At 37.1% G+C, this 26,571-nt stretch overlaps 1 protein-coding gene across 6 annotated transcripts in view; it reads right to left on the reverse strand.

Annotated features, from left to right (window-relative positions):
• LOC115601713 (ephrin type-A receptor 6) overlaps window positions 1-26,571 on the reverse strand; it is a 490,729-nt gene that overhangs the window by 451,092 nt on the left and 13,066 nt on the right. For all 6 annotated transcript variants that reach the window (XM_030472043.1, XM_030472041.1, XM_030472045.1 and 3 more), the window contains exon 2: window positions 1,977-2,041. In XM_030472043.1, coding sequence (XP_030327903.1) covers window positions 1,977-2,041 — 65 coding nt within the window. The remainder of the gene's footprint in view (window positions 1-1,976; window positions 2,042-26,571) is intronic.

Genomic DNA, 26,571 nt, shown 5'->3' on the forward strand with positions numbered 1-26,571 from the left:
CCAAAAGTTTGTTCAAAAACTTACTTGTTTTAGTGCACATGAATCTTTATCCCATTTACAGCTTAGGCTAATTCATCAACAGTTTAGACTTTTCTTCTTCCTGAGTTAAAAGTACATGCACACCTCTCTTAACTATTTACCCACTTCATCTCACAGTTTTCACTCTAGGCTCTTCTGCCTATTAAATTCCCAGGAAGCCTTATTCTATATATTTTCCTCAAGCTACAAACCACTTTTCTCCCACATCCTGACTCCAGCTACTTTTTTAAAAACTAAATTGTACATATTTGGGAAAATCCCCAATAATTGAATCCCAAGTACTGACTCAAATGTATTCTAGTAAGCGCAGCCAATTCTTAAAACACAGCAAAGGTCCTAAGACACCTGAAAACCTCTGTATGCTGCAAAGCTAAAACGTTAAATTTACATATGACCAACCAAAACAGATGTGTTGTAATAGTAATGTTTTAAATCAACTTTGAGTGAAGGTTTTTTTGTGCTTGTTTTCATTGGAATAACTAAAGCTTTTAAGAATTTACAGAATAAATGAAATTATATCTTGAGTGCTTTCCAAATGCCAGCCTCCCTGTTCAATTCAGTGGAGCTCATCACAAAGCTAGAGCTAAAACTACCTCACTTATACCATTTCTCATCATGGTATATGACAGTATTTGCTTTGTCTAGAATTTTGGAAGGAAATGATTGCATGAGCCTGCATACCAAATGTAAAACATAGAAGTATCTGTAACAGACTGAAATTTTGTCCAGGAATATAAAGAACTGGAAAACTCTGAAAATGCGTAATCCATAAAGTTGAAAATAGGCTGAGATTAAGAAATGTCACATTGCTTGAAATCCCTGAGGGCAGAGACACAAACGGCATTTTATGAAAATGGATTATTAAGGTTCTGAGGATAGACAACTTCTACCTCCTTCTGGAACAGATCACAAGAAATAAAATAACTAAAAATACACAGGATTTTTCACTCAGAAAAACAGTATTTTCTGAGCTCATTTCAGAGAAGCGAGTAATTGTATGCCTCATACACAAGAATTTAGAAACAATGCCAGCTAATATAAAAAGAAGTAATAATCACAGTGACATCAGAACTAGAAGCCGATAGAATAGGTATTAAATGCTCGAGCATATTGTATTTTACTTAAAAAGTGAAACTACAAATGCCTCTGATATTCTGTTACACGCTTTACCTGGGTAGAAAGAGAAGATGGGTTTTGCCAGTGTAGCCACTGGCAGAGCACTGATGGCTGAAATTGAAAGAGTGAAAATGCTCTTCTTCTCCACCTGTGGCTCACCTGGCCAAGCCATCTCCAAGTATTCCAGACACCTTTAACACTCTGGGGCCCTGCACACAATGTCAAGTGCCTCCTGGCAATCTTTAGTTACAGTACAGTGATCCAATGTAAGACACTAAACTGGAATAGCAAACTTCAACCTAGAATGGTCAATGCAGGAAAAAAACCCACAAAACCATTCTATAAATATTTAAACTGGTTTAATGATATTAACAAATTCATAATGTTCTTCTGATTTAGCCAACCTGATACCATTTTACCAGATACTGAAGTCTATCAGAATCCTTACTTAAATTATTAAAGTTTTGTTTCAAGTTATAATATCAAAAACTATTTTTCCTTTTATTTCACAAAAAAAATGTAGTCCTACCACATTCCTCTAGTGTAGGAATTTTTAATATGGAACTTTATGATGTGTAACAGTTAGAATCAGATTTAAAGTAAGACAGATTCTTAACACTCAGAAAAGAAAAGGGCATAATAATGTGTACTCACATTATTCTCGCATCTGTTATTCCTACTTACAGCACAGGCTGCTCCAATCATGAGAACTAAAATCCTTCCGATGGCAAGAATATCCACCCAGGTATAATAGCCATTCACTTCCAGAGTGTCAGAATGCCAAAATCCAGATAATAAAACCAAAATGGTGAGTGACTTACCCCATTTAAAGGAAATGTTTTCCATCCTAGTTCTCCAAGGACAGTTGTAGTATCAAGTAACACAACTGAAAATGGAAAAAGAAATGGTATGTTTGCAGTATTGCTTAGTTAGACATATACAGCATAATCAAGTATTAAACTGGTTATGAACTGAATTAGCCATATTAGCCAAGTATGTCTGCTTAAAGCTATTAAAGCAAACAAAATGTCAGAGTATGAATAAAACCAGAATCTAAACATTTAGGTTTTCATGGCTTACATTTCATTATCAAATGTCTCAGAAGATGTAATTCAGAAAAAACCCTAAATCCTTTGCAGAAATTATTGCAAAATTACAATACATTAATGACGCTTGGTCATCAAAAAGTGCCTGAATAGGTACGCACATTTCTGCAATCCGTTGCCCAGAAATCTAGAAAGTCTGCACATGGACTTGACCATTAAAGCGTATACATTAAAGAAAAACAGTTTCAAAAGTAAGATGTTTTAAAAAAAACCCATAAAATTCACAGAAATAAAGTTATACAATATACAAATTGTATAATTCAGAAAGAAAACAGAAAGACTAAGAACTTCAGAGTTGATATTTTAGCTGGAATATCACAATGCTGAAAGCAGCAATGTATATTTTGCATCACTTCTGTCACATTAGTTTTGGTTTTTTAATATATGTTAAAAATTATGTGCATTATTGTGCTTGTATACTACAAAATGTTTCTGCTTTCTGCGTTATCTTAGTATGTTAAATTACATTAGTTTCATTTTTCTCTTTCACTAATAATGCAAAAATTATACAGAACACAGCTCATAGTGCTAAGGAAGCTGACTGAAAACTAAATATTTAATGCATGAGACATTGTACCTACATGTACTACTGCCCTCTAATGGAATTCTTTCATTTGACCCTCTAATTTAAGAACTGTGAATTAGGATTTAAACACAAAATTAAGTATTGTATAGGGCAATTTATTTTAACTATCAAGTTGGTGTGTTTTGAACGCTGAGTTCCTCCTTACAGCCTACAAATTCTAGTTCTTCCTTGGATGGTTAAATGATGGAGAAAAATTAAGCTATTAGTTTGGAACATGACACTACTACCCATATGTTTGCGGGTGGGAAGGATGTTATGCTGTTGCGCACTATCTTCCACCTCTTATCTGTCCAAACCATCAATGTACAGCTATCTATCATGTGTTTCTATAATGCAGTACAGCAGCAATAGCAGAAGCCAGGCCATGGGTTTTTGCCTTATGGAAAAGGAACATTGGCATAACCATATGAGCTTGCCAGCTTATTAGAGGAAACTCGACCTAGCATCTTCCTTCGTCTTTTGTATTAGTGACAACTGAAGTTCTTCTATATTTAACTGTATATTGACTTTTAACCTGAAACTGAAATAGTCTTATCAGCAAATTTACAGTCAGGTTACAAGCTCAACATTCACCAAATAAAAGTTTAATGATTTATTTGGAGAAAGTAATGACATTTTAAAAAGGATATTGAACAAAGGGGAGTATTCCGCTCTCCACTTCTTCACCACTTCACCAGTTTATGAAGCTTTGTGAATAATTTGAAGATAAACTTTTTTTTTTATTTACAAGCTCTATTTTACTTTAGAAAAAAAATGAAATCACTATCCCCACTGAGACTATTGCTGCCTTCTGCTTACTTAAAAAGCTGACGTTTACAGCTGTTGCAGTATTTTCTACTTGCATCAGGCTACCATAGTCTTACTGAAGAGTCGAAAAAGCATGTTCCTATTTGGCCTGTGATGCAGCAGCTTCCTATGTAAACCTTCAAGTTACAATGTACTGGGGATCTGTCACCTCCAAAGAAATTAAGCCACTGGGTTCAGCTATCCCCTTTTTATTGAGAGGGCCAAATGCTCAGCTGGTTTGTGAGAATATTTCAGTTCATCTCAGGAGTTTGATTTATTCTCTCCATCTCTCCTCCCCAGCTCTTTCTAACCAGCAAACAGACTCCTTGTAAATATACTCAGTTTTCAGCTGAGGTTATACCTTGCTACTTATCAAATGCTATTCTGATGATATATTAATTCTTTAAAATTTTTGTGGTAGCAAGACCATGATTTAATAAACATTTTCCAGGTATTCAAAAATAATACTTCCACGGAACAGGCCTCAAAACACAGCAAGGAAAAACAACTCATTTCTTCGGTGGAGCTTGAATTAATTGATTCCTCGCCCAAATTAATCAAGTACTACTTCAAAGCCCAAAGCTGTATATTGAAAAAATTAAGAGCTAGAGTAAAATCATCACTGAAAGCATGCTAAGTTCAAATTTAGTTGAACCATAATCATTGAGTCATAGAATGGATTGGGCTGGAAGGGACCTTAAAGATCATCTAGTTCCAGCTCTCCTGCCGTGGGCAGGGACACCTTCCACTAGACCATGTTGCTCAAAGCCCTGTTCAACCTGGCCTTGAACACTGCCAGGGATGGGGCAGCCACAGGTTTTCTGGGCAATCTGTGCCAGGGCCTCACCACCCTCACAGGGAAGAATTTTTCCCAAATATCTAACCTAAATCTCCCCTCTTTCAGTTTAAAGCCATTCCCCTTGCCCTGTCACTACAGGCCCTTGTAAAAAGTCCCTCTCTAGATTTCCTGTAGGCCCCTTTCAGGTATTAGAAGACTGCTAGAAGGTCTCTCTGGAGCCTTCTCTTCTCTAGGCTGAAAAAGCCGAGCTTCCTCAGCCTGTCTTCATAGCAGACATGCTCCAGCCCCCTGATCATCTTCCTGGCCCTCCTCTGGACTCAATCCAACAGGTCCATCTCCCTGTTGTGTTGGTGGCCCCAGAGCTGAACGCAGTACTCCGTATTTCTTGTATACATTGACCAAACGACTAAGTTTTGTTAAAATACAATTTTTGATACATTTTACATACCAAGCCCCTTGTATGCTTACATATGCTTGTTTACAGACATGAAATCTGTAAGAACTTCAAACCAGAGAATTTAAACCACTAAACTACTAACCAGAATTAGGATGCTACCACCTTCATTGAATGCTGTCACCTTCAGAGTCAGAAATGAAAATCATAGAAGTTAAGGCTGTTTTTCCAACAGTACTTTCATTAAAAGACATGAAATAATTATCAAAAATATGCAAATACTGGCAGATGAAGTAAATATTATGGCAAAGAAATACAAACCCCAGTAAAGCAGTAAAATCAGCTGGGTTGGCTATACAAATGAGGACACGAATAAAGTAATAAAATCCGCACATACTTCAGTGATTTGGAAATATCTACATGATAGACTTCAGCGTGGGACAGAGATACCCAAGCTATCTTTAAACGAGGTAATTAAGAAGCAGTCTATCCCCAGCAGCACAGACCTGATGGCAGACAAATCTGCACTGCCAAGAAGCTTCCAACTCACAGCTCCTTGGCAAAAAAAATCATTCTGCCAAAGAAACCCAGACTAAGAAGAATGCTCACATGTATACATCTGAATTACATACAGGAATGAATGCTTCTCCTCTGACTGCAAAATACTGATTTTCAAAAGAACTGGCAATTCATAGAATAGATAGGAAAGGACCTTAAGTTCATCTAGTTCCAACCCCCCCTGCTATGAACAGTGATGCCTCACCCTTGACTATGTCACCCAAAGGTCTACCCAACCTGGCCTTGAACACACCAGGGATGGAGCAATGCAAAGAGGCTAAAACCAGATAATGGACAGTACACGTATGATGCTTAAAATGAGAAAATTCCCTGAAAAGATAATGGAACCAGGAATGACCCTTGTCCCTCCATTTACTTATTTACTCCTTTATATGCCATAAAAAGCCCCATTCCTCCTAAATGAGACTTCATGCAAAACGGCCATCACAGACATTAGTTGCCAGCATAAGCAAAAGTATGTGTCTGGAACTACTGCGGTTAATATTTATGAAAATAAAAAAGCTGTAGATAAACTGGCTGCAACTAAGCAATGTTACTGACATTTTTGATATCCAATCTCCACTTGTAGTGGCCATTTTTTTGAGGCAACATAAGAGTACAAAACTTGCAGAGTGAACAAGAGTGAAATAGTGTAGGTCTGCCACTACAAAGTCACGTCACGATTCAAAATTAACTCAAAGATCCTTTAAAAAAAGTCTTTTTGGATAGAAGGAACTTAGATTTGGCACTTGCATGTCCTTCCTTAAATAACTGAGCTAAGAATAGTGTAACTTGCCCAACAATAATATATGAACTTAAGCACAGAGCTGCAGACATGTTTTAGTTAAGTGCACTGTTCATACTTAGAATTTAAAAGTGTTTAGCTTTGTTTGCCAGTACATACTTTAATAGATACTACATTATTATAACTCATTATGACATACTGAGCTCCAGTTTCCTTTTTTTTTGTGGACATATCTTACACTGCTATTATTAGACTTTACAACTGAAATTAATCTTTTCAGAGATTTTGCCTGGTCCTGAGAGAACTGTTTTATTTAAAATTATGATGAGCAGAACTCCAAGGACTGACAGTGTGGAATTTTAATTCTAATTCCAAAATACTGTTCTGAAGATGAACTCTACAATCTTATCTGTACAACCAAGGAAAAAGCTTCCCAAACATTGTTTCACCAGTTTCTTTTCTTTCTTTACACATCTTCAGGCAGACTGACCTAACAGTTTTAAATAAATAAAGGATTGTGGCCAATCATATGGAATCATAGTCCAACATCAGGATAGGCCACAAGATCACCCAGCTTGATCTCCTGGTCGTTGCAGACGAACACATTCCACAGTTACAGCTACGGTGGGTAAACCAAAGATTTGCAAGGAAAATAGAACAACAACCAACCATTAATTTCTGAAGGCAACACTAGTAACTCAGGGATCTGCAGAAAAATACCATATTTAAGAAAAGGATCACCTGCAGTATTCCGAAATCATTCCTTCTAACAATATATATTAAGATAAAGAACCTGCTTATTTTTATATCCTGTTTATATATCCAAGGTCACATTAGCCTATTTTTGACTGCAGCACTGCACTGACAGGCAGTTATTAAGTTTATCAAGTTCACTGTCCTTTACAGAATCACTTCTTTTCATCATTATTTTTCAGTTTGGGTTGCATTTTTGCTCTTGAATGTACAAAGATCCATTTGTTTATATTAAGACAAGCTGTACTTTTAAGAGCTGACCTTTACTAAGTGGTAACGGCTGTTCCCTGGCTGCACATCATCTCTCTTTCTTTCCTTGTCTTCTGTCAGCTATTGATTTCATATTTATTTCCATGTTACTAGTGAAAAATGTTGACTGGTTAGAATGTAGAATTTTGAATCTCAAATTCTGTGATTTAACAGTCACTGAAAACTACTTCAAGGTCTCTCAGACCTCAGGTTTTCTTAAATTCATTTACTGAAAAATTTGGTTAGCTTTTTACTGTCAGAAGACTTTCTGGTATTTTGTCATACTATACAAAATCTAAACATACTACCTCTGTGGCTTGTCTGCCTGAGGAAGACAGAAAGAAGAGGGAAATATGCAAGTCCCCTTTGGCAATTAACATGTAATCAACTGGGAAAAATTGTTTAAATGCTTGGGATTTTTTACTAGGTTTGTTTTCCATAAAACAAATGAACTGGCATTCATTATATATGTACCAATTGAATCTTTTTCCATAATTTCCATTATTTTGGATGCAACAGCTATCTGGTTTAGGCAAGATTAATGAGATGCGGTAATAAAGCATGAGGAGCACCTGTCTAGATAGCAATTCTGCTGGGAAAGTACATAGGAATCATAGCAAATCATACAGTAAACAAAGTATCGCCAACGCTGTTTGGCTGAGATAAACAGGATTATATCCAGCAAAATATATTAAGTAATCCTTCCCCTCTCTTCAGCATTTGTAAGAGTTTTATGTTAGACTTCAGGAAAATCCTTACTACCCCTACAGTTGTAAAGAAGAGGGATAGCTGTGACTAATTGGGAAGCTGGGGAATCTCCTCCATAGGAGGCTTTTAAGACACCGTAAACACTGTCAGCCCTAGTTTCTACATAATCTCATGTTGCCTTGGGGCAGGGGAGCTAAATGACTTCTCGAATCCTCTCCAATGCTGTGGGTTTTATAAAAATCTAGTTACCTGGTTAATGGTGCTTCCCTTTTCTTTTCAAACCAGTACTCTAACACCTACGCTTTTCCAATATTCTTGAATTCCCAAAGTCCCCAAACTCATTAAATTTACCATCAGTAGCCCAGAGATCTCCTCAGCCAATTCTTTCAGGACTCTTGGAAAAGAACTATTTATGCCAGATGGGGACTACTTCATATTCTTCATGTTATGTGAATAAATCACTGATTTCTAATTTTCTCAATTCTGAACACCTTATTTTCTGCATCTTTCTAAAATAGTTCAATACCATTCACATGAACATTTTTATCCATAATACAATAGAGAATTTCCCATTATCCTGAGTGTTGTGAGACTTGGGCTTTTACCTAACATATTTGCCTCTTGTTCTTCATTTTCTAAACTTCATATTTTCTAATGTGTATTAATTTCCACATATATCCCCTCTTTCCATTAACTATTACAAGCGTTTGTACTTCTAGTTTCTGCTTTCACATTACCTAATGTAACACCTATTTACCTAAAATCTCACATGTAGGTTGAACTGTTGTCCAAAAGTGGCCTTTTTTTGTTGATCAATGATATCCCAACCAAGAATTTTAAAAACAAATTTCCACTTTCCACTTTTTCATTTTCACATTTGAGCACTCACACAAACATGTGATTAGAATTCAGCTCTAAGGAATGAGAACCGGCCAGAACAATTTTTCATGTACAAAACCCAACATCTCATTCATGCTAAACTCACCTTCTCAGTCCTAAGAGTTTGCAACATTATTAGACTGGGTGCTTTATTTTTTATGTTGGATAACTGCCCGTCTTTTAACTTGGTGGCATTTTACTCCCAGTTACATGAGGTCTCCAGCGAGCACCTTCAAAAACTAATTCCCCCACCGTGCAATTTTTCTTCCCATGCATTGCATACAGATGCTTAAGGGACAACTTACTCTATTTCCTAATTTGATTCACTTATCTGTTTCAGTCTTACTGTTCCCTACTACCACCTGGATAGATATAATTTCAAATCCTGTGGCTCTGAGCTAACAAGATTAAAACAAACAGTGGTTCTTTTTACATAAAATGCCACTATCCACCCTTTTTATTCAACCTTTTTCCCTAGAGAACCTTACTGCCTATTTCTTAGCAAGATCATTTTTTAAATTAAATTAAAATTTATGCTCTTTGCTGTATCATTTTATGCTTTCCTACACTTTCTTAGTGCTCCTGCTATTTCACAGCCAATATAATTATCCTTTCCGTACCTTACGTCCAAACATACATGTTCTCCTGAGAGTGGAAGGCTACTGTAATCCTACTGCTCCATCTCTCACCAGAATGGAAGCCAATATTTTAATACCAAAAGCTTTTTCACATTGCCTTTCTTCCACTCTCACTTGAAAAATCAACATGAATCCCTTTAATCTCTATTATTATCAGCATTGCCAACCCTTGCAGACCCCTCAGTTACACGAGAGCAACCTCACTGCATTAAAGAGTTAAACAGAAAAATCTAGATGAACCTCTGATTTATTATCTTCTTGTGCTTTTTTGGTGGAAGACTTTACTGAATTTGGAGTATTAAATGTATATTTTTATTCAACTGTACCATGTAAATAAGCAAGATAAGGAAACCAAATGCTGTTCTTGCTACCTAAAATCATAAAGACACCACACTGAGAGATCTAATTTATGTAATTATTTAAAATGAAAGAATAACCCTTGTACCTACTGAGAGAACTGATGGAGGCAGAAGCGATTGATTCCAGCCCTATCTTCAGTACCATTATTCCATATACTGTCAAACCCCTGAAGCTAGTGAAATGGAAGGAGCAACTAATGGAACCTCGGAATGGTACGGTATTTCACTTGAACAATTAAAGTGGATAGGACATATCACTTTTGCAAGCTTATGCATTCCTGTCTGTTTGCAATTCATTTGCCGAATATTTGTTTTTTCAACTCCACATACTTTTCAGCAATCAGAGTCTATGAAGGTAGAAGGAAGAAATAAGCCACCGGCTTCACAAACCATTTGTATTTTCATATTCATGCTATGTAATTGATCCCTGATTGTATCATCACATTATTTTAGAAGAACAAGTCATGAACACCATATATAATCATATCTGTAGAACAAGGAGTTATACGAAATTCCACTCAACTTATATTTACTAACAAGAATGCAATTTTACAATTATTTCCAAATAACAAGGCATGTAGCCATGGTAGAATGAAAAAAATGCCTCACATTCTAAAGAAAGAACCTAATGTGTGTTTCAGCACCTCCAAAGTATTTCAAAAAGAAGAGGTAATCTGAGTTAAACCCAGCAATACTTGACACTCACAACTCTGCAAGTAGGCTTAATTCATTTTATGACTTCTGCAGCACAAAAAGATTAAAGTATTTGTCTTCTACCAACATCTTTAAGACTTCGTAAATTTTCGACTTCATGTCTAAACTTTCTTTATCTAGAAATAACTTAAAATTATCACTGTAAGTTTTGACAGTCATAAAAGTCTGCCTTTCTGGAGAAAGCCTTCAGCTTTCATAACCAGTGAACAATAGACACCAGTCTTTATGCGTTATTTCAATAATAAAAAGACCATAATTAGAACAAATAGTCAGCTAGTTACCTATTGCATTTACTGTGGCTTGGTTTTACTATTGCTAACACTTATGTTTCTGGCAGCAGGATTTATTTAAGAAAAGTGGTAAGTCTGTGGCTAAGTGTCACTTAAAGGCTGACAAACTTAAAGTTAACTTCAGTGTTTAAAGTATCCAAGCACAAACATTTCTCATTTTAACAAGAGCATATTTATTTCCTTCTTAATGTCACTTAAAGTCACTTTATTGTAAAATAAGCAATCTCAATACTATAAACACCTATCAGAATGCTCTGATAAGCAATTATTATCGTTTACAATTTATAACACGTACACAGCCCATTGAACATATACCTATACCTATCACACCTCTACTTTAAATAACATGACTGATACTTTTTTTTTTTTTATTTTAGGATCAGGAAATATTTGAAATATTGGGCAAATTTAAATATCTATTTTATAAAGGTGGAGCTTAAAACATAGTAAGATTAAAAAAAATCCGAGACAGACTTATTTTCATGAAACAAGAATCCCCACACCCAAAAGAAATAACAGTAAAATATTACATTCTACGTTTATTTCCATTATTTTTGTCACCTGTTTTTAATAGCATTAAGCATTTAATAGCATTAGAATAGTGCTAAAATACTTCTTAACAAAAAATCCCAAACAAACAAACAAATGAAGCAACAAAGAAACAAACAAAATAGAAGTAACTGATTAATTACGAAAATCGGTCAACTATACCTAGATGCTTTCATTTAAATGAAGGAGTTTTTTCTGATTAGCCAACATGTAATAAATAGGCAGAGTTCATTCCTGAAGTAGTGTCAGTACAATTAAAATAGATACTATTTGGCCAACTGTTAGCCTTTACAATTATTGAAGCTGAAGTATGAAATGTTTGTGGCAGCTTTCTGTACAAAGCATCTTGTGAAAAACTTATTTCTCTGGTGTAAAAAAAGCAATAAACATATGAATAAAGGAAAGACAAATTACCTTTACTACTGTTTTACAACAGGACTGAGAAAAAGATTCCCTGCATGATGACCTACAACAGGAGCTCCCTGTTGTGGAGTGCAACTAGAGATTCTCCACACCGATGCAACCGTCCATGCTTTAATGTTTTTTCTGCACATGCATATATAACCTCTCTGATGGTAAATGTCTCTCTAAAGCAACTTATGAGGGATAGAAATCTTTAAATGGTTACTCTACTAGGATAACATTTTCTTTCTTCAGCATCAAAGTGCTGCCTTATCATACAACTTTAATCCCTGTTTTCATAATATAAATATTCCAAAGAAAGAGGAGAAATTAAACAATTTATGAGCCACAGGCATGTGGCGCCAGTCAATAAAAGATATGGCCTTCTCCAGTAAGGCAGGTTCCGTGTTTCATTTCATGAATACCAAGCGGAGCCTTTGGAATCAACCCAATACATTCAGTAGCACCAAACGAACCCAGCATGTAGAAAATCTATCTGTCAGTACAGAAATACATGACAATTTCTGCACTGAAATCTTTCTGGGATTATACTTACAATCACAAATTTAACAGTTACATCTTAACTGCGTATTCTACCACTTGGCATGCTTTTTGCCCTAAGACACCTATAAACATTACGTATTTTGAGGTCTAACGTAAGTGCTTGCTTCTCCAATGCGAGTCTTATTCACAAGCTTGAGAAAAAATAAAATTCCTGAAGTAAAAAGCATATTTACATCTAATAGAAATGGGTTTACTTCAGAAATAGATGAACTCCCAAGCTTTCCTCAGGTAACTGGAATTAGAAATGAATAGGTAATAATCTACCTCTCCTAGCCTATAACACTGATTTTTCCCTATGGGCAGTGTCAAAGTGATTTCAAAAGTGTTTAATTAAACAATGCCCTTCCAAATAGGGGAGTAAGACAGTAGGAGGCTCTCAAATCTACAGATCATCCAGAAGGGATGAATTCCTATGTTTGTAATGCATTAGAAAGGGCTAGTACCGCAATGTCAGCCCTGCAGGACAAGCATTGAACACAGAACTGAAGAAGTCCTGGTAGGTAGAAGAATTAGGTAGAAGCAGACCACTATAATAGGCTTCTCACAAAGAACAAGATGGGAAAATAGGAATGTTTAGTACCAGGGAAACAGTGTGTTCTTAACTATCGACTCAGTTTTCATTTCTAAGATACTCCTTTTCAGCAGGGAGTGCTGTTAAAATTAAGTAAGATAAATTAATGCTGTTCGCAGGTCCAGAAAATAGCACCAGAGCTTGTTTATGTCACATAACTGTACTATTTTCCTAACCTTTTGGTTTCACGTGTGAGATACAAGGGCAAGAGATAGCCGTGATAAAAACAGAAGTCACAAAATTATGATAGGACCCCAGCTGCCCTATGTAATAATTTTCATTCCAACTTAAAAAAGCTGATTGATATTCAATTCACCAACATGTTCATGTCAACAGCAGATTATTGGGTAGATTTTTCTAAATGAACATGAATACCTGGCAGTTTTGTCAGCTCTGTTTATTAATCTGAGTATATCTTCATTAGGGAAATTAGAAGCAAATGAAATTCAGACAAACGGATTTATCTTTCTTTGCACTGGTAAAGTATATATTACTTGTGTGCTGAAGTCAATCCTATTAGATTGGGACTTCGGTTGTGGAATCATGATGCTATATTTAATGTTCTCCACTTTGTTGTTAACCTTCCTCTTCAACAGGGATAGAAACTTCCCATAGGAGTCCAAGAGGATAATTCCTTCTTACGCTGCACTGATCCAAAGACCTAGCCTCTCTATGAGTAAGTATGAAATAGTATTGCAGGTTTCTTGCCTTTTCCCCAAGCATAACTGGCAAGGTTGATACAGAAGCACCTTTCAACCTGGTATTCCGTTTCTTTTCAAGTAGAAGGAGAACCAGAATCAATTCAGACTTTTCCACAACAGTCCCTTTATAGAAAGAAGTTTTGAAGAGAACAGCTGATAAAGTGACAAATGGGGACTGGGAAGACAGATGGCCACTGCTTACTCAAGTAGTTACTTAATAACCATAATGAAAAATTAGCTGTTTGGTGACTCTGAGGAACAGAATAGACAGATGTTAGGAGAAGTACAAAGGCTGAAGCAACTAAAGAGTTCATGCTTGACTGGCAGCACAGCCCCATAAAAAGCTGTTTGAGAATCTCTAGCTCAAGAACTGAGGCAAGGGACCAGTTTGGGCTTCTTGGCAGGGCCCTTGAGGGGGTTCTCACAAGCACAGTCAGAGCATGCTGCTTCTGACTGGCTGAGAGCAAGAAACAGGAGTCTGAAACTCTGACATTCAGGCAAACCCACTAGACCAAATTGCTCAAAGCCCCATCCAACCTGGCCTTGAACGCTGCCAGGGATGGGGCCTCCACAACTTCTCCGGGCAACCTGCTGTTCCAGTGTCTCACAGTAAAGAACTTCTTCCTAATAGCTAATCTAAATCTACCTTCTGTCATCTTAAAACCATTCCCATCTTCTACTGCTTCTGTAGTTCAGCATAACCTCTTAACTCTAGGCAGCTAAATAAGAGTTTACCTACATTCAATCCATATTTTACATCATAAAATGAAACAGGACCATTCCTATTTTGTAGTCAGAAAAGCTAAAATACAGAAAGCAAAGAGCTCATATAGCCCACAAACGGCACATCCAGACTACCCCGCTTTCCCAATCTAACAGTAATGCTAACAATGTCTGTATGAAGTGGTACAGAGGGTGGAAAAGCATAGCCGTTCAATCCCCATCTGAACCACCACTCAATTTATCCACAAGTCATATAAATGAGCCTCCAAAAGTGACAAGACATATTTATTATTATTATGCGTTACAGATCTATGTCAATGCCATATAAGCAGGATGAAGTCAATATTTCACACTCCAATAGAAGGATATGCTCCCTGATCTCCCTAATGACCTAAGAAAGCAAGTGACATACAGAGGATAGGGGAGGGCTATCAAACCTACATTTGTATTTTTCTTGCTTGTTAAAGGTGATGCGATAAGTGATGATTTTAGCTGTCAGCAGTTAAGGCAAGTCATCAGTAGAGCCACAGGCTGTGGGCATATCAAAGCAGAAGCAGTCATGACTTTCAAAGATGTCAATGCTCTCAAGCAAAATGATCATTTTTTCTCCTTTGCTTCCTGAAGTTGCATCTCATTTGCTTGATAAGTTATCTACTTTAAAAGTTAAATATTCAATATAGTTAGCTGTACTGTTGTAGTCTGAAAGTGATCATGATGTACAGAAAAAGAGTTTACCAGAACTCATATGAAAAGAATGTTTCAGGAAGGGGCACACAGGCAACTCAGAAAAGATGAGGTTAATATTTGGCTATATTGAATGTTTTCTTTTTTTTTTTTTAATACAGAGCCTCAAAAATATACCAAAGTAAATGCAACTTACTAGAAAGAGTTGTTCCACTTCTGACAAATATTCCCAGAGACATCCTAGGTTTATATTCATGATGATAAAATGTTTCTCATCTTCTTTGATTAAATATCCACTCAGCCAGCCAGTTCAATGTTTTTCAGCTTTGTAATTCTCTCTTCCACTACGTCAGTCTGTCACTTTTTCCACTGGGTCATCATTTATGGTGTTAAGCACCAAACCTTCACAGCATGAACATTTTACAGGTGCTAGGTCAGGCTGTCAAGCTAAAGTACATGCTAATAATTGGTAGCTTTGAAAATCTTGTTCTCTTTACCTACAGTGGAACATCAGCATGAAGGCTCAATTGTTTTTACAAAATAATCAGGTTTGCAATACTTTTAACATTCTCAACAACTAAATATACAACATCCTGTCACTTACTTGACAGGAAATCAGTTTCGACTATCTAACCAAAGATCAAATTGCTCTAAAAGATTGGACATCACGGAGCACTCACCTCTACTATATGCAGAATTTGAGCTTTGAATGAGATATACTTTTAATGCACATACATGAAGATTAAAATTTCAAAGATAACTGTAGAGCATAAAATGGATCTGAGAATGCCATCATTCACGCAGTAAAGTGTTGTGCCTGGTCTGTTGAATAACTGGTCTAACATTAAACAGTATACAGTTACCCTGCTTTTTCCTTCTGTGACTATATGATAAGCTAAATGAATAGAAACTTTTCTTCTGATTTCGCATCAAGAAGAGAAAGGAAAAAGATTACTTATCCATATTATTTCAGGATTTATTTTTTTTTTTTCAGATTTTCTAGAGTGCAAGAGGTGATTTGGATGTGACAAATCCAGGGAACATTTTTTAATATATCTCTTCCTAGTCCACAGCTCTTTAAATGCCAGCAGAAGAAAAAAAAAAAAGAAGTTGGATCCTAACTGCATAGTACTAATACCTTTTTAAAAATAATTAACCAAAAAAACCTTCCTGCTAATACAGTGTCAAGTAAAAACAGGCACTTCTGATATGATTGAAAATAGTCCTTTTGGTAACAAGGGGTTGTCATGTGTAACACGCACGAAGGTGGAAAGCATTTGTGAGACTTCCACTGCCCTGAAATGAACAGTCTTGGGCACGATGATTTGGCAGGTACAGCACTGCATTGCTACTGCTGGAATAGCAGTAGCACTCTGTGACTTACTTACTTCAAAGCACCGCTTTGAAAGGCTACTTGAGACTTAAGTGCCTGTTACACAACCCAGCGATGCAAGAGGAATGTCACTGAGGATCGCTGGAGTGCTGCCAAGGGGCTTTGAAGGCAATGCCCAATACAGCCTATATAATACTACATTCACACTGTTACTGCAGAATACAGGAACTTTGATATTTGAATGATTATCACCAAGGTAATAGCTGAATTAAAATTTGATTTATACCATTTTTTTTTTTTTTTCAAAAGTTGTGGTGTTTTTTCCTCTTTTGACACTCTGTCTGAAATCTTTGAGCACAGAAAATGTGAGAACAGGACAAACAGCACAATGACTGAAAAGATGAATTACTCTACTAATGGAAAAATAGGGAATAATTTAAAACATATTCTTTGCTACTATCTGAAGACTATAATATAGTGAAAATGCTCAGTTTGTCTGGGAAGGTGTCATGGTTTAATCCCAGCTCACAACTAAGTACCACACAGCTACCTGTGCTCCCCTCCTGCTGTGGGACAGGGAGGAGAATCGATAAAAGGTAAAACTCATGGATTGAGATAAGAACAGTTTAATAACTGAAATAAAGTAAAATAAACCAGTAACAACAACAACTATAATAAGGGGGGGGGGGGGGCGGCGGAAATAAAACAAATAAGAAAAAACCCTACCCAAGTGATGCAATACAATTGCTCACCACCCACTGACTGATACCCAGGCCGACTCAAGCAGCAATCAGTCCCTTGTGGGTAACTCCCCCCAGTTTATATACTGGGCATGACGTGCTGTGGTATGAAATATCCCTTTGGCTAGTTTGGGTCAGGTATCCTGTCTCTGCTTCCTCCCGGCTTCTTATGCCCCTCCTCACTGGCAGAGCATGAGAATGAAAAGTCCTTGATTTAAAGTAAGGACTACTCATCAGGAACAACTGAAACACCAGAGCATTATTCTTTTCAGACTAAAACCAAAACACAGCACTGTCCCAGCTACCAGGAAGAAAATTAACTCTATCTCAGCTGAAACGCAGACATAAGTCTATCCAGTATATCACAGAATTGTAGAATTATAGAATCATAAAATGGTTCAGGTTGGAAAGGACCTTAAGATCATCTAGTTCCAAACCCCCTGCAATGGGCAGGGACAACTCACTCTAGAACAGCTTGCTCAAAGACCCATCCAACCTGGCCTTGAACACTTCCAGCGATGGGGCATCCACAACTACTCCGGGCAATGGTTGGCTTTCTGGGCAGCAAACGCACATTACCAGCTCAGATCCAATTTTTTATTCACCAGTATCACCAAGTCCTTCTCCACAGCGCTACTCTCAATCCTGTCATCCACCAGTCTATATTGATACTGGGCCTTGCCCCAACCCAGGTGCAAGACCCTGCATTTGGCCTTGTTGAATTTCATGAAGTTCACATCTATTTACATACCTATGTATCCAGGATATACATCTATAATCTAGTGTGAAGTAGTTTTTAACAACACAACAGAGACCAAGGCTGAAAAAATAGTATTGCTCCTGTACATCTTCCCAAGAAAGTTTGTTATACATAAGTACCTTGAAAAGCAAAGAACTTATGTAGAATACAATTTATGCTCCTGCTTTAGGAAATTCTGTAGCTCATACACTCCCTCTTTTAAAGCCTCAACATACACAGTTCCATAGAAATATTTTGTTTTCAACTTTAACTGAATATTTTACCAGATGTAATTAAAGAGAACTGGGATGCACAGTAACCTACAAGAAATATCATTAACATGAGTTTTTAAATTCTGCTAATGAAGCCTTCCAAAATGGGACATTTTGCTATTCTAGTTTCTTTAAAAGAAATACACTACAGCATGGTTACATGCCTGCTTACTGGTATGGGGCAGAGCCTAAACCAGCTTTCTCCTCCTCCTTCCACTTCTCGTGGAGTGGAAGCCATTCGAGATAGTAGGCTGATTTACTGCAGTACCTCTATAGCACTAGCTGCCCTAAAAGTCATAAACAAGAGACAGGAGAAGAATCACCTAATGCACCCACCCCCAGATTTACTGCATGACAGGTGTCATGCAAGTCTTGCAGAATAGATAATTCAATGGGTTTGTCTTGCCTAAAAAGGGTCCCTTTCCAATTTTAAAGGGTGGCATTTCTATCTGCAGTCAGTCAGTGTCTAGTTGGGACCACAAACAAATTGGAAGCTGCAGAAATAGAGTACAGTGTTACCTGCAAAAGATGCAAATAGCAAAGCAGCAAGAAGGAAGAAGTACTGCAGAGAGGCAGCAGATTAGTTGTTTATGGCAAGGCCGAGGGACACCCAGATCAACAAACTCTTAAGACCAAAAGCCAGTTGGTTAAGAACAGATATTTTTTACCCCAAGGTCAAATGAGTGTATATTACAGTTAAGGAAAAACCCAATGAAAGCATAATGCTGTGGGAACAGCATTTTGATGAAGGTGGCTAAAGATCAACAAACCAATAACGCCTACAGAGCAGAGAACGGATTGAGTGGGTGGACTAGAGCAGTCAGACAAGGAATCTGGCAAGAACATAGTATGAACTGATGAGGCTAAAAGGAAATACAGTCTTTTGGAGGCAGCAGTAGAGCTTCAGAGGGACCAAAGATTGATTGAGGAATCTGAGGCAGAAATGGCTAGCCTGAAAACAAACCTTCGTATGGGAAGACTTGAAGGAGGAAAAGGGGGAAAGAAAATGTGTTACATTGAACAGACAAAAAAAAAAATAAAACAAAAAAAAAAAATCACAATGGAAGACAGAACTGAAGTTGAAGGAAAATGTGGATTTAGAGGCTGGTACACAGTGAGAAAAGACACTGAAAAGTGGGAATGGATATTTGGGCTAGGCAGGAAGACAATGAATATTGACCGTTGAAACGAAACACGTTTATTATTCTTTGTATATCAGGCCTGATGTACAAGTTGGAAAGGGGAAGCAGCTAACATGTTTTCATGTAACTTGCTTTCATTAAGACAACTTGCCACCAGATTTGTATCTAGAATTGAAATTATACCATCAGTAACTGATTTGTCTAAAATTCTAAATCACAGTCTTTCAAAATGTGGCAATTTACAGGACATACTAAAACTACAACAACTGAAGCTGTCTTCCCTTCTTATTTCACACTGCATGATAGAAGCCTGTCTGCAAGAAACAAGGTTTCATTTCAGTAATGACAGTTATTCTGGAGTAAACAATATCCACAATAGAGTTAGCATCCATTAAATTAAGACTGTTAAATCTCAGAACAGGTTTTTTTACTTGCATGTAGTTTCCTTCTACCTGTAAAAAGGATTAGTAAGATTACAGTGAGAATTAAATAAGTATTGAGATTAGTAGAATCAGTGTTAAAAGGAAATGTTTTAGGGTGAAAATTAAGTATACAATTACACCCCTAGTTTAAAAAGGCAACTATAAAGGGAGATCGTGCCTAAAACTGAATACAAATTTATTACACATATTTCGTAAACCCACACTGATTTAAGGCCTCTGTTCTTACAAGAGCTACCTACTACCACACCTGAGCAATTTGAAATACTGTGTTTGTTACTCTTACTTTCCCACCTGTTCAAAATCATTCTCAGACTATGAATATAATACTATCTCATTGCAGGTTTCTCTACCCTCTACATGAATGCAATCAATTATTGTTTAAGGTTGTTTCCCACCAACAATAATGAATGCCCTGATCAGAATCTCAGTGTGCTTTTTTGGTTGTCCACAGTCTCTTCACTTCCACGACACAGTGCTTGCTCTCAATCAGAACAAGTGATTTAAATCTCATACTTAATTTAAAACAGATGAAGGGGGAATTTAAGATGTTTCATTTGTGTAAATGCCAAATTTATAACAATGAATATTATCTTTTATATTGCTATACAGCTTAATTTATTTCATCTAAGAGCCATAAAACAGAGTAAGTACTGAGCGATCCTAATAGCCAAGCAGAATCAAATTATGGAAGAAAAAGCTGACATCTGAATTATAACGCATTAAGGTAAAATTACAGCTGAATTTGAGGATAATTTCATTCGATTTGACTCTGAAAATGCAGTACTTCTTTCAGCCTTATTTCAGAATTACGCAAATTGCAAAGTGTTTTGAATCTACAAAAATTATGGAATATTATTTGTGGAATTATAGTTAAGATATTATTATATTACTATTTATGTGGCAACACCATACTGGTAGTGAACATTCCAGCTTATCATGTACATCTTATTGTAGAAACGTCAGAAATAAATCTGGGTTAGGAAACTGAAACAAATTTCTAGAGAGTTTTTAGTTGCTTTAAATAGAGAGCAAAACAGGCATACAAGGCATGCTTTTGAGACAGACAGTATTTAACTGTGCAATTCACAATGCAGTTCCTCAAAGATCAGTCATGACGCTGGTCTTTTTTAAGATTGAAGTAATATCCTTGGCCAAAGTAGGGTACTTCTAACGAAATTTTTTTCCATGGGAAAGTTGGGAGGCATTGTCAACACAACTGCAGGCTGGAACACTACATGGGGGGCTATGGGTAGAGAAGGAATGATTCTTCATATCAAGGATAACAAAGAAGGAAGGACATTGAATATGAATCATTAGACAATCCAAAGGGAGCCAAGGAAAATTTCTTTCATAAAGTGAGAGCCTAGTAGCAAACAGGAAAAAAAAGACATGTATGTATTAGCTGATGACAAACCAACCAAGGACCAATCAAACAGCATGGGAACAGAGACAAACGCCATCACAAAGTGTCAGGTATTTCTAATATAAACACTACTATTGCACAAAGCACCAGTAAAGCCTCACCAGCAAAGCTGCATATGGATCTGGCCACCTTTGTTCAAGAAAGAATGAATTAAAACGGGATGGAGAACAAGCAAAGTCAACTGAAACTGTGAGAGTGATCAGAAATCTCTTGAATGAGAAATTGAAACAGCATACCAAAACCCAAAAGAAGAGATATGACTCCTCCTGCAACAGTACAGCTGGATAAAAATGGAGAATGAAAAGATGTTCTTAAGCTCTGGGACAGTGCCAGCATGAGCATAAATGAATACGCACTAATAGATGCAGTTTATAAATGCATTTTAATTTCATAGCACTGAAATTCAGAACAACCTCCCAACAGGAGCAATAAGGGAACATGACTTCAATAGATATAAGATGAAAATCGATCAGTTTTTTGTACAGCATCATAGGGGGAATTTGCTTGTGGTAACAGCTCTTTCCCAGTTCTATGCTACAGTTACAGGCAACAGAGCCTCTCAATGCAGTGTAAGAAATCTTAGCATGTACCACAAACACAAATGCTTTTTTTTTTTTTTTTGTAAAGAACAATTAAAAAGATCTTTCAAGGCCAGTAACGTTACAGTAAAATATTTTCCTCACCTCCAAGCAAATTAAGCCATTTGCTGACTGATAAACTGACTCTCCCATTGCTAATTTCCTTTCCTGTCTTTGAAGCCGATGGTTAACTTCTCCCCTCCAACCCTTTTCCTTCTGGAACACAGTAAAAAGCACTTAAATAATTCTTGAAGCCTTTTCCCAGAACTGCAATATAGATCTTTTTGAACTACTGCATTTATCTTTTAACATAAGTCTCCAAAGGACATAACCCACATTATGGACTAATAGCCTGTAAAACTGCATTTTATGAACTGTAGCAGTTTTGAGCAATAAAAGTGGAATCAATGGACTCAAGTTGATGACATTTCTTCCCTTCCCTATGCTGGAATTAATTTATTATACTTTTTAAATTAAGTAATTTAAAAAAAGCACTAGAACCTGCTTGGGAGTCTACAAATCTGTATGCTTACACCTAGGGATGACACACTGTTGAACAAATTATTTTTTCCTGCTAAACTAAACCCAAAATTTTGTAAATTCAAGTATTCATGTAAGAGAATCAGGAGAACCTGAATTTTTTCTCTTCTTTCTTCCTATTTTTTGCTCCTCTCCCTTACCAAAAATGTAGTTCCAACTCATTATCTGAAAAAAATGACAGCCCACTGCTATTGTAGGAGCTTTAGCCATAAATTGTATCACTTTACTGCAATGATAGTCATACTTATGTTCCTTACAGCTCCATAAATGTTTACCTCTGCTCAAAGAATACTACCCCACATAAAGCCCACCAGCAAGAATTTTATTTTATTCATCAAGCATTTCATATCCAGACTATTTCTTAAATTCTTTTCATAGTTTTCGCTTCGTTTAAACTAGACCAAAAATCTTTTAACATATGTTCCATGTGGTAAAGGCCCCAAAACCCAAACATTCAAAGTAATTTTTTGTGCATGCTGAATAACTGTGAAGTCAACCTCAGCTACTTCCTGGCAGCTCAAGTAATCAGGTCATTTGGACAGTGCAGTCACTGAATTTGGTGTAATTGCACCTCATTTGGACATGAAAATACCAGATAACAGAAGATACCAGAGAAAGCAAGATCTCCTTAGGTCAAAGACTCAAGCATCCATAATCACACTTCCAAGTTTAAATACATTAGTGCGAAAGAATGAACAGTTCTTTAGTCACTCTTTGCACAGCCGGAATATCATCTCACTAACTTTTTCCTTCCTAAATATACTATACAAAAAAGAAAAAAGAAGATCCTTAACTAAGCAGATGCTTAACTGAAGGCTATTATGAAGAACCTGTCCATAGCAGGGGCTTTGTTTTGGTTTGGTTTTTTTCTTTTTTTTCTTTTCTAAGATAGCAGTCCTTAAGAACCTAATAAAAAAGTATATTACATGTTACAGTGAAGGAAAAAAATCTCCAATCACAAATTGCTTTGGCAGTCTCATCTGACCTGGAGAGGTAGAAAATTCTTATCTGCTTAGATGGTGGCTATTGGTCTTACTTTGAGAATATGAGCAAGACACACAAACCTGTCACCTGCAAAAAGGTTTCTCCTTATACAGAACATCAGAACACTCCACCCAACCCTAGTATTGATTTTAACCAAGTTCTAGTGTTTCTAAGACAAAAGCCCTACAATAGAAAGGGGGGGGGGGGAGGGGGGGAACCAACCAACCTAATAAGCTTCTGCTTAACAGCAATAACCCCAAACTAACAATTTTGCTCTACTGTCTTTCTCTCCCATTCCCAGTCTTTGGTATTGCTTTGATATACTTTGATATGAGTATCATCCATACTCCACATCATCAGCATGGTCTGATAAATGTCTGGTACTTAGACCTGAGTTCTGTAATGCAGCTACTCCAGTTTTACCCATTCCCTTTATGACTTCTATGGAAACCAAACACTGCACCTTTGAATTACAGTGTCCTTAATTTTATTTACATAACAGAGTGCAGTTCCAGATGACTGACTTCAGCCATCCTTGTTTGCAAATGGACATACAGTATATTACTTTTGTACTGTAAAAAAAAAAAAAAAAAAATTGCTATTTGGGGATTTTTTCATTCATTCCTATTTCTGGAATTTCAAGTGAATTAATGGGACCTTTCAACTTCATAGGCAAGTCCCTTACATAAATGAAATAATCTGATTCTGTCAACACTGACATATGTAGTTACTAAACGCCCTAGGAGCCAATAGGCTGTATAGAACACTAATGTAAATTCTCTGCTAGCAAAGCACATTGTCAACTCCTGTTCCAAGGTATCTGTACAAGAGGATACTTAGGCCAGACATCTCACCAGCTTCTCAAAATTGCTTTCTTCTCGAAAGGCCATGTTTCACTTGTATTCAAACAACATGGAAATAATACTGACAGCCAACAAAGAAAACAAAAAGTACGACCAAGATCAATATTAATGCAACCAAGCCGCAAGTCTCAAAATCAAGCAGCTGCGCTACTACCTAATAATCTTGGGGTTTTACTTCTGGCTAGATGGAATTTGCAAGACAAAAATATGAACTCTTCTGCAGGCTCTACTTCTGACTCTACCTCACACTATTTGGAAGTTTTGGGTCTATTAAAGCCTATTGGTATGTGCATTTGATTTCTATCACCAAAGTTGGCTTAGCATCATTACTGTATACTGGACATTATAAAATTCCCATTCTCTAAGGTATGCCTTGTGATACCTTCTTCAGTCATAGTTGATCTAGAAGCCATTGTGTTTCCCTGGGGCACTGCCTTACAGCAGTAACATGAATATATAGCATGTATATTCATTATGTGATTAGTAGCGCTCTAGCTTTGGTTTTGGTTTTCTGCTCTGATACGCAAATGGTCCAGCTGACCTTTTCTACGCCTCCCTTTAAGAGAGTCACAGTGCCTTTCATTGACACACAAGATTGTTTCTCCTGAATCTGCACATTTTAATAGTGTCTAGCACAATTATGTCCTGACTGATTCCTCTTTAAATGATCCTACAGAAGGTATCATAGTGGAGAAATATCCAGAACACTGATCATTCACAGCTTCATTTTTACCAATGCAGACTTTGATGCTGAAATTACTTATCAATTCAAAATGGCACACATTCATTTATGCCAGTCCACACACAAGGTCAAAGAGAACAAAATGGATGAAAAAAACCCCCAAAACAAAAACCTGTTATTCTTTTTCTTAAATATATCATTACAGAGTTACAACTCAAAGAAGAAGGTTTAACCCACGCTCAATTTCTAACCAACTCACTTTCTTCTTCCGCTGATGTTCCTCCCCCGTTCAGGCCCTTTACATGCAATGGAAAGCTACTACAGATACTGTTTGGGCTAGGAAGAGCCAAGTCTGACTGAAACAGAAACATTCACAGCTAAATTCAGATTGCTTAGTGATGCATTTTGCTGATTCACAGAATGGTTGAGGTTGAAAGGGACCTCTGGAGGTCACCTTGTCCAACCCTCCCTGCTCAACAGGGGTTACCTAGAGCAGGTTGCCCAGGACTGTGTCCAGACAGCTTCTGAATATCTCCAATGCAGGAGACTCCAAAACATCCCTGGGCAACCTGTGCGTAGTTACCCTCCCAATGTGGTGTTCTCAAAACCCAAAACCACCATAACACTTTTGAGAATGACCACAGCATAGTGTTTCTCAAAACACAAAAAAAGTGTTTCCTGATGTTCAGATGGCATCTCCTGTGTTTCAGTTTGCGTCCATTGCCTCTGCTCCTCTCACTGCGCACCACTGAAAAGAGCCTGGCTCAGTCGTCTTTGCACCTTCTTTTCAGGCATTTACATACACTGAAGCCTTCTCTTCTGCAGAGAGAGAAACCTTTCCTCTCAGCCTTTCTTTCTCAACCTTTCCAAATACCAGTCCCTTCATTGCCCTTCGCTAGACTTCTTCCACTATGTCCCTGTCTCTCCTACACTGAAGAACCCAAAACTGGACATAGCACTCCAGGTGTAGCCTCAGCAGCACCAAGAGGAAGGATCACTTCCCTTGACCTGCTGGCACTACATTGCCTAATGCAGCCCAGGATACCATTTGCCTTGGTGTCCTCACCCAGGTACTTTTCAGCCAAGCTGCTTTCCAGCTGGGTGGTCCCTAGCATGTACTGGTGCACTGGGTTCCTCCTCAGGTGGAGGACTTGGCACTTCCCTCTGCTGAATTTCATGAGGTTCCCCCATCAGCCCATTTCTCCAGCTTGTCGAAGGTCCTCTGGATGGCAGCACAACCTTCTGGCTTATCAGCGGCTCCTCTCAGCTTTATGTCATCAGCAAACTTGCTGACAAGGACGTGATTCCCTCAAACTGCAAAAATGAGCTTTAAATGAAAAATAAAAAAATCAAGTGCAAACACCAAAGAATCTTCAGTTTTTCAGCAGTAATACCAACACACAGTTATTTTCCAAACTATTATTTGAAAAGGAAAAGGTATTTATTGGAACTGAAATGCACAGAAGCAGGGTTAACAAACCTCTTGGGACTTCTCAGTCAGTTTTAGTTATGAACTGGAAAAGGCTTAAATTTTTGCAAAGGCTGACTGGATGAAAAGATCAACTTGGTAACCCTGTTCAGGGAGGTAAAAATACTGTTCTGCATTAAAAACTGACTGGAAGGTAAAATGAAACAGGAATAAGCAGCTAGATATCGTTAACAAAAACAACATAACAAGATGAAACAATGCTCTATGTTAGGATCTCTGCTTGATATATTTAAGTGGAAAGGAAGTAATCAAAGACCACAATCCTCACATTCTTCTCCCTTAAAAAGAATGCAAGTCAGGTACAATGATGCTTAAATCGCGGTGGAGTAAAACAAGTGTATAGAAGAAGGTAAGACAGAAAATCAATTCATAAATTATTTTTGCTTCATCTAAACATTTAAGCAATTTGGAATTTCATATAAAAAAAAAA

The sequence above is a fragment of the Strigops habroptila genome, chromosome 2 (assembly GCF_004027225.2).
Source record: "Strigops habroptila isolate Jane chromosome 2, bStrHab1.2.pri, whole genome shotgun sequence".
In the NCBI taxonomy this organism is placed as follows: Eukaryota; Metazoa; Chordata; class Aves; order Psittaciformes; family Psittacidae; genus Strigops; species Strigops habroptila.